Here is a 10515-nt window from a genome sequence, read left to right on the forward strand (position 1 = left end):
TGATAAAATTACCCATTTTTATTGTGTATGAAGCTGCTCAAAAACGTAATTTGGAGGTTAACTTGGAGATAGTCTGGGCCAGCCCATAAGAAATCATTTACAACAAAATGCACGGTTGATGATTTAGAAGTCGCTGGATCAGGAAGATCGAAAAAGGATCGCTTCTGAAAATGTTACCTGGTTTAGTGAATATTCCTGAGATTGAAGGGTAAACACACAAACAGCAAGAAAACTCTAAAACTCCTCTCCAGCAACCAACAAAGTCCAAAAATAAAAATAGGAAAACAAAATTGTAGACTATTTTCGATATGATTGATAGAATGTTTGACAATGTGGTAGATTTTGACAACGGTCTTATTGGTAAAGTACAAGGCATGTCAGAGGTAATTTAAATTAGTTTTTATGATATCAAGTGTATTTTTATAGTCTATTTTCAGGATGATGCCAATTCCAACAAATCTTAAAATTAGGTCACCTTTTAAACTTAGAAGTACAATATACTGAGTTCCTTGAGAATGAACAACACTACGCAGTCTTATGATTGGGAACAATATAAGCTTTTGTAAGAAATTATTGATACAGAGTTTTTTAAAGCCTTTTTCCTTACATTATTATTTAGATGTGCTTGGGTGAAGGCGTAAATATCAAAAATTCTCGTGACCTAGTAGCTAAATATGGATTGAATGTGCTCTATTAACTAGGATTACTAGATAAATTTTTCGAAAATTCCACAGATGTCAGGTAATTTTATTTGGTTTAAATTCGCTCGGCAACCCAAAAAACAAATTTCTACAATCTTGTCAAATGTCTGTTTCTAAACAATCGGTCTTGCCGTATCATTTTTATTTTCCCACAATCTTATTACAGATGAAAATACACTTATTTAATATTGTAGTAATATTTTGGACATAGAATTATTCCAAGATTGATATATAGGAGACAATCAACATAGAAGATGAGAAAAAGGATTCTGAACTGTGACTTTATGTGTTATTTAGTATTATATTTATGTTATAAGACCGATTTTCATAAAATTACATTTATAGATATAAGTTACTTTGTTGGCAAAGGTTAATAAATAAAAATTGCACTGAGCTCAGTTTATTTTGATATATTTTGTTTGAACCTCTGAGTTGGACTTTGATTTTTTGAGTAAGGTATTTCTGTTACCTTTAATTATACAATTCCCTGTTAAAATAAAAGAAAATGAGTTTGCATTTAGGGAATTCGTTGAAAATATCTAAAATTTCATTTTAATTCGGAATATTTAATTAATTTGTCGAAAATAAATTTTATAAGATATTTTAAATTTTATAGCTTAAAATGATTATATGTAATGATACAATTATTGTCTGGAGCTTTATTTTATTTATAGTATATTGTGAAGTAAACTTTGAACTCTTAAATATAACTAATCATATTTTCTAGTCCAGCAGTTGGGTTAAATAGGAATATATTCGGATCAATTTTCTAAGATAACACACTATATTTCATTCATCCAAGAGAAGAAGATCCAAGATGGAAAGGTAATTTTAATATAAAATGCACTATGATTCAGCTGTTTTTTCATTAAAACATAATTTATTCTATATTATTGCTATAATAATAAATAAAAAAGGTTCTATTTTTAACAACTACCATTTAAGTAAGAAAAGAAGACATCGTTATCCCGTAGATTAATATTGGTAATTTGAGTGACATATTAAGAAAATTGTACAATATATATTATTATGAATTAAACATTATATAACCAATTATTTTATTGATATCATTTTTATTATTTTACCTGTCTGTATATAAGTCTGATTATAAATATGCATAGAATTTGTCCATATTAAAACAAAAAAATTGTTTCAAAGAGACTTGGCTTTGGCTTTATTCCTGTTACAGTCTGTTAATTCTTCTTCAATAGTCTGAAAAAATATATGCCCAGCTTAAAACACTATTTTTTTCTACCACTTTAAGTATCTACACTATTTAAATTTATAATATATATTCTTCACAATTTCTGTCTGACATGTCATGCTAAAATTATTACTTACCTTGAAAGGATTAATTTTTCTTAAATTACACATTCTAGATGTAAACTGATATTCTGATAGTCGGCGATGGTGCAACTGGAATAAGCGCGACTATACGAGCCAAACAACTGTTGGACGCGGAAGGGAAGAAAATCAGGGTCGGTGGAATCGAAGTCATAGCACACTTGATCGGTGGTCTATACGGAACATAGATTTTTAGGTAATCATCGTCGAGAAGGCCCCATAAATGGGACTGGAAAGAGAAGGGCGCGCCTCTGAACACTCCCCTAACGGAGGATAAGTTCGGTCTATTAACTAGCACCGGTAGGATTCCGGTACCAGCCCTGCCAGGTTGGATTCTTTGTCTTAAATCGATTTATATATTGAATAAATGATATTTCGTCAGGAACTCCGATGTTTAATCACGGGAACTATATCGTCCCGCTGGGACACGTTATTCAGTGGTTGGGAGAGCAAGCTGAGGCAGTGGGCCCGGGTTATGCACCTTCCGAAGTCCTGTACAACGATGACGGGAGCGTTAAAGATATCGCGACGAATGATTCAAACATAAACCGGATGCGCGGAGCACACCATCGGCTGGCCCTTGGATAAGAACACCTACGGAGGATCCTTTCTGTATCATTTAACGACGAGGTATCCCTGATCGCCGTCGGGTTTGGATTACATCAATCTGTACCTGAGCCCGTACAAGGAATTCCAAAAGTACTGAATATCCAAAGATCGGTAATGCGGTAATGTTCGTTTCTTCGCAGGTTCAAACACCATCCGTTCATAAAGCATCACTTCGAAGACGGCAATAGGATCTCACCAGGGCACCGGCAGTTTTCACAGTATCCCCAATCTCACTTTTCCTGGAGGATGCTTAGTAGTAGCTTTGCCACGGGTTTTATTACCTTGCCGAAAGTTAGTTAAAAGGATTGTACCTAATGAAAAATTAGAGCATTACACAAAAATAAGTTTTTTTTATTAATGAATTGTTTAAAAGTTCATAAAATAATCACCCAAATGTCATCAAAACACAACTGGAATCTTTTAAAGTCAACTAAAAGCGTACATATAGTGTATAACACAAATTATGTTATGCAACACTTTAAACTCGCAAAATCCTGTCAAACGAAACTTAGGCATCTTCGACGGACTCGAAGATTGTTATTGTCCCGCTGGTGTGTATGAGTTTGTGCCACTCGATTCTGGAGAGGGCCATCCACCGTAAGACGTGCAACATCAAGGACCCCAGCCAGAATAACTGGGTGGTCCCAGAAGGAGGTCGCGGCCCAGCTTACAACGCAATGTAAGGACCAATGAGATTTAACATTTTCCTATATCTTTTTATTTATATTGTATTAGTTAAGAAGATACAATTTTTGTATACAAATAAACTTTATATTGTAGTTCTACCAGTATCGGTGACTAGCTTGATTCATCCCTTGTTTCTTCCTTTAGCTCTTCTCTTTCTTTGAACTGATTCTCGGCCGCTCTGTAATGTTCTGGCCAGTCTTTTGGTTGCTTATTTCCATACATCTGTAAATCAATAATAACCTGACAATGTGCTTATAAGTCAACTGAAATAGTTACCTCACACACGAACTGTAAAACCTTCATCTTTGAGATTTCAATTTCAGCTCGAATCCCCCATTGGAAAGTTTGTATTTTCGTTTTCTCATCAAACTCACAGTGAAGGTAATAATTCTTTATCAAGGTTTCTCTTATATATTCTTTGACTTTACCGAAAAATGGATGCTCAACTTCTACATCAATATCCAAGGACTTCAGGAAACTATAAAGGGATTCTGAAATAATAAATCAACAATATAAAAACAATAAAGGAATGGTATCGTAGAGCTCACTGTCTGATACTGGCGCGTTTGTCATAAATATATGGGATAAAATTAATAGAGTCAGTATCTTGTGAGCAGCATTTGGTACATTTGAACCAGTTTCATAACTAGAAACACATTCTTCCTCTTCATCGGAATAATTTACAGAAGGCAACATACTAATTAAAAAATAAATTTTTTTTTTCATTTTTACATCATCATATTCAGTAAGTGTGTAACCATATACCTAAAAATGTATGCAAAACAATATCAACAACATCCATATAACAATAATAATACCAACATTTTCCAGAACCTTAATTGCTTGTTGTATAACACTATCCACGCATTGGCCCTTTTTGTGAATTACATTTTGATTTAATTCGGATCTGGTATAAAATGACTTTTCGTCAGCTTTAAGAATAATGTACCTGACTACATCATTGATTATATTTTCTGTATTTTGATCCGGTACGTCTGGATCAGTCTGTGATTTGGTTTTTTGAGACCCGCTAACTGATCTTCGCTTCTTCGACATTTTTACGACTTGAAGAACTTTAAAATCGTGTATCAGCTATCTCCATACAGCACTATCAACACAAAAATTTAAATAACTAGCCGCTAGGGATGCAGAAAAAATATCGATATTTTTTTGTCGATATATCGATATTTTTTAGATGATATAATTTCAGAAGATTAAGTACAATTAAAAAAAACTTTCAAATCGGAACTTACTTTTAAACGTTTAGTGAATTCTGGTACTTAATTTTAATGGTTTATCAAAAATACCGTTATTCCTTAAGAGTTTTAGAAAAAAATATTTTTTAGGCTAATATTTGACTACGTTTATTTTCAATTAAAAATATACATACATTTTTTTGTAAAATATCGATATATCTTATACTTATTGCAAAAAATATGGATATTTTTTCCTTCGACATATCGATATTTTTTGTGGCCAACATGCCTACTAACCACTACAAAATATGCAAAATCTAATGCACGGCTTGGCTTTTTATTTTAATTCTTAATGTCAGACGAGTATGTTCGATCCCTTTCCTATATAAATTGTAAGAGAGGAAAGGACGGATATAATTGCTTGGAGCAATTAATTTAATATTTGCTTATATTTTACAACCTTAGTATACGCGAGACGTATTCCTTCACGTACTAACTTTAAAAAAGAAAAAAAAAACATTACTGAATACTATTAATATATCTATAATACTTACATTTTAAAGGAAGTGGAGTTACTTTTATATTTGAATGTTCTGAGATGAATTGCTATTTTTAAACAATATACTAAATACATATAAACAATACAATACAACTTAAACTAAACATGTATTACTATGTGATATATAACATGTATTACAATAACCATGAATTAAAAATGATCGCACAATAACTACTAGAGCTTTTTAAAATAAAATTAATGCTTTATTTATTATCGGACAGAAATATTTTCTAACAAAAACCGAGGGTGTTAGATACACACCAAAAAGTCAATCAAAAGAAATATTACCTATTACTTATTTGTCATTCACAATTTTAATTTTTTACCCTATTACATTAACAATCTTGAAAAATATCGTTCCAAAGTGTTGCTATATTAATATACAATATATTTTTATTTAGAAGCAAACTACCAAAAAAATCATAAAACTAAATATATTATATATAAATCTAGGAAAGCATAAATTCGGTATACATTTTTGTCAAGGTCGCGCCTAGGACGACAGAGTCAGAACGTTAAAAAGCAGTCGAATGAAACTACACGACTCAAAAACAGTCGATAGTAAAAAGTAATACAATCAGTCGAACCGAAACTAGCGACTGATTAGCCATAGTTCCCAACGCTAATTATGTTCTAATAAAAAAGTGCATTTCCTTACTGCCCCAACTAAAATTGAATTAGTGTTGGTAACTATCGAATAAAAACAGTCGATTCGACCACTATTTTTTAAGTTAATCATGTTTCTCCCATAATAAAGTTAAGTGAGTAATTTAAAAATGATGTTACTAACATTTGTCTTAAAAATATCTTCAATATATGCCCGAAAATATATTTGATTTATAATAATCATTGAAGTAATTTACGTCTGCATATTAAAGTATACGCAAAATATATCATGAGCTAACACTTACTAACCATTTTCAAATTCCATTTAATAAAACCTAAGTATTGAAAAATTTAAAATTTATACATTATAACAAAGGCGTCATAAGTGAGATTATTTTTAAAATTGTAGAATAACAATCAGCGCACCTAAAAGCAAATATACATATATATTCTTATTCTTCCCTTTTATATAATAAACATAAATATGGAATATTCAATGAAGTAAAAACTGTTCGTATATTAAAAACTTTTAGTTTAATTTCTTCTAGTAATTTGATATACGTAAAATATTATCATAACAATTAAAATATACAACACTACTGTCTCTGAAGGTGATTTGATCGGTGGTACGAAAATGTTTCAATACATCAAGAATCAAGATTTCAGTTCACCATCAACCATTCCTGCACATTAAAAATACATTATAAACAAAATCAGTTCTAGAGCATTACCTTACCCCACGGTATTTTGATTTTTTTCATATAAAAACCATAAATCTTCACATTAAAAGCACAAATCAAATTAAATGCACTGTTATCCTGTTATTATTAAAGAAACCGAATAATAACGTTAAAAAGCAGCAATAGAACTGACATAACACAAAATAAACCCAATATTTAATTCAAATAAAACCTAGAATAGAGCGGAAAAAACGTTTAGAGTGGGGAGTTGAGAATTAAAGTGATATATGCAACCAATCCTACAAGCTAAAGGAAATGGCGTGAATTTCAATAATAAAAAAATCATGCTAAATGTCAAATCAACAAAATCAAAATACATGCACATTTATATCGTTTATCCTGATAAAACCTACCATTAACTTGACCCCTTATTACTTGACTCATTATATCCTGACCCCGACCCTTCTACAAAACCCTGTATCATTTATCCATAATTTTTGATTCATTATAATGAAGTATTTGGTAGATAAATCATATGAGAAATAAGGGAATTTTTTAAATTTGCTCATACATTCTGCAACCATACATATCACAAATTAATAGTTATAAAAAAGTTTATTTATTTTATAAAATATTTTTTCATGATAAACGATTTAATAGCTGGCTTAGTTGCCGCAGTAGTAAAGGCGACAGGATGGTCCCCCTGTTGCGATAGTCGCGAGTTCGAATTCTGCTGGGGCATGTAAGTAAATTTGTGATGTTTGTGAATGCCCTTAGGTAAGAGTACAAAATCCGACACAGATCCGATCCGACATCCGAGGAAAATGATCCCAGTCACGCCAGTAACCAGGCTGGGTAAGACGGGATGTCTTCTGGGATAATTTCTAAGTTGGCCACTCGCCAGTCAGTAGGCTTAATAATAAACTAACTTTAAAAAAGACAAGAAAAAAAAATTACTGTATAGTATTATAATAATTACATGCAATAACATGCAATTTATAATTTAATTTTAAACGAAGTAGTATTACTTTTATATTTGAATGTTCTGTGGATCTGTAAAAAAGAATGGAATTTTTCTATGAAATGGAATAATACCCCACAAATATTTTATTGTATTTTAATATGTTAATTGATATTTTTAAATATGTCCGCGGCCAGAAAACATATCGATAGAAAATAATTAAAAAAAATCAATATATGGGAGGAAAAAAAATACCGAAATCTTTAGTGCAATAACTACGGTATTAAAAAAAATAAACCAATATAAACCAAATCAATAGATTAGCCAAAATTATCTATATTTTTACTAATAATATCGATAGTTTTTATCAAGAATATCGAATTTTTTTTACCCCCTACAGCTCTATATTATTATGTTAAGGTTAGTTCTAGTGTGTTTCCCCGGTTATATATGTTTTCTCTTTATATTATTTGAGTATGATTTGCTTTAATTGTATACTACTATTATTTTCCTTGTTAAGCTTAAGTTATGGATTGTTATTAAATGATATAAAAATATTTTTGGCGACAGGGACTCTATTGTTGGTAAATAGCAATGTTTATAGTTAATTCACTGGTATAAAAGGATCTATATCTGGGACGCTTTTAACTTTGAAGAATAATAGATACCTCATCGTGGTATCTTTATTCGGAAACGTGGAAAAATAATCCCTCTGTGCCAGAAACAAACCGAGTTTTAGGTTTGACTAGTGAACCAGCAGAAGACAAATCCGCATTAAGTTCTAGTCACGAATTGCTGAATGTAATGATATTACATTTTCATATGAATTAATTAACGAAGAGGTATATTAATGTGAAATTATTAGATGCAATTATATATCAAAAATTTCATTGACCTCTGCACAATACAGTTTTTACCATCGCTTTCTATTTAGGAAATGAAAATTAAGCAGTGGATGGTAAAAGCTTGAAGAATGCTCAAAGGAAAGCTGCACAGAGGGCTCTGAAAAATACAGAATATCAACATCATTCTTTGAAGATCAAAAAGAGTGAAAAGAACCTGAAGAAACACCTGTAGCTTTACTAAACAATTTAGCATTAAAGGTAAGGATGTCTGTACAATACTCTATAATTAATGATATTTTGGTATTCAATATTGTTTAGTTAAATATAGACATATAAATAAGGTGCCTTTTAGGAACAAATAGAAGGCAAGACTGCATCACCAGACATTTCAGAGAAAAAATCTTATTTGCATAAAATGAATGACACGGTTCATTTTAATGATACTCTTCATGTTAGAAGAAATGATTCTGACACGAAGGGACCTTTCAAAGTCCATTTTAACGTCAACGACGTCAAATTTTATGGAGAGGCGCAAACGATAAAAAATGCTCGTAATGAAGCTGCATTGCAAGCTCTAAATTATATTAACAAAACAAGGAGGAGTTCTCATTTGAAGCAATGGGTAGACAATTTATTATAGAAAATGATGATTAGATAACTTACCTTTATTTCAGGTAATTGCAAAGAACAAAATCAAATGATAAAATTACCCATTTTTATTGTGTATGAAGCTGCTCAAAAACGTAATTTGGAGGTTAACTTGGAGATAGTCTGGGCCAGCCCATAAGAAATCATTTACAACAAAATGCACGGTTGATGATTTAGAAGTCGCTGGATCAGGAAGATCGAAAAAGGATCGCTTCTGAAAATGTTACCTGGTTTAGTGAATATTCCTGAGATTGAAGGGTAAACACACAAACAGCAAGAAAACTCTAAAACTCCTCTCCAGCAACCAACAAAGTCCAAAAATAAAAATAGGAAAACAAAATTGTAGACTATTTTCGATATGATTGATAGAATGTTTGACAATGTGGTAGATTTTGACAACGGTCTTATTGGTAAAGTACAAGGCATGTCAGAGGTAATTTAAATTAGTTTTTATGATATCAAGTGTATTTTTATAGTCTATTTTCAGGATGATGCCAATTCCAACAAATCTTAAAATTAGGTCACCTTTTAAACTTAGAAGTACAATATACTGAGTTCCTTGAGAATGAACAACACTACGCAGTCTTATGATTGGGAACAATATAAGCTTTTGTAAGAAATTATTGATACAGAGTTTTTTAAAGCCTTTTTCCTTACATTATTATTTAGATGTGCTTGGGTGAAGGCGTAAATATCAAAAATTCTCGTGACCTAGTAGCTAAATATGGATTGAATGTGCTCTATTAACTAGGATTACTAGATAAATTTTTCGAAAATTCCACAGATGTCAGGTAATTTTATTTGGTTTAAATTCGCTCGGCAACCCAAAAAACAAATTTCTACAATCTTGTCAAATGTCTGTTTCTAAACAATCGGTCTTGCCGTATCATTTTTATTTTCCCACAATCTTATTACAGATGAAAATACACTTATTTAATATTGTAGTAATATTTTGGACATAGAATTATTCCAAGATTGATATATAGGAGACAATCAACATAGAAGATGAGAAAAAGGATTCTGAACTGTGACTTTATGTGTTATTTAGTATTATATTTATGTTATAAGACCGATTTTCATAAAATTACATTTATAGATATAAGTTACTTTGTTGGCAAAGGTTAATAAATAAAAATTGCACTGAGCTCAGTTTATTTTGATATATTTTGTTTGAACCTCTGAGTTGGACTTTGATTTTTTGAGTAAGGTATTTCTGTTACCTTTAATTATACAATTCCCTGTTAAAATAAAAGAAAATGAGTTTGCATTTAGGGAATTCGTTGAAAATATCTAAAATTTCATTTTAATTCGGAATATTTAATTAATTTGTCGAAAATAAATTTTATAAGATATTTTAAATTTTATAGCTTAAAATGATTATATGTAATGATACAATTATTGTCTGGAGCTTTATTTTATTTATAGTATATTGTGAAGTAACCTTTGAACTCTTAAATATAACTAATCATATTTTCTAGTCCAGCAGTTGGGTTAAATAGGAATATATTCGGATCAATTTTCTAAGATAACACACTATATTTCATTCATCCAAGAGAAGAAGATCCAAGATGGAAAGGTAATTTTAATATAAAATGCACTATGATTCAGCTGTTTTTTCATTAAAACATAATTTATTCTATATTATTGCTATAATAATAAATAAAAAAGGTTCTATTTTT

At 30.6% G+C, this 10515-nt stretch overlaps 1 protein-coding gene across 1 annotated transcript; it reads right to left on the reverse strand.

Moving 5' to 3' along the window:
• Positions 1 to 3433: 3433 nt before the first annotated feature.
• LOC143197377 (non-structural maintenance of chromosomes element 3 homolog) lies at positions 3434 to 4397 on the reverse strand. Its single transcript, XM_076405759.1, has 4 exons — positions 4164 to 4397; positions 3890 to 4106; positions 3618 to 3832; positions 3434 to 3563 (listed from the first exon to the last, which is right to left on the reverse strand). Exons 1-4 carry the CDS (start codon positions 4395 to 4397, stop codon positions 3453 to 3455), a joined length of 777 nt encoding a protein of 258 aa, XP_076261874.1. The 3' UTR covers positions 3434 to 3452.
• Between the last annotated feature and the right edge of the window lie 6118 nt (positions 4398 to 10515).

This window comes from Rhynchophorus ferrugineus, unplaced genomic scaffold (genome assembly GCF_030347505.1).
Source record: "Rhynchophorus ferrugineus isolate W39M unplaced genomic scaffold, kcgeb_rfMv2 rfM5, whole genome shotgun sequence".
Taxonomy (NCBI): domain Eukaryota; kingdom Metazoa; phylum Arthropoda; class Insecta; order Coleoptera; family Curculionidae; genus Rhynchophorus; species Rhynchophorus ferrugineus.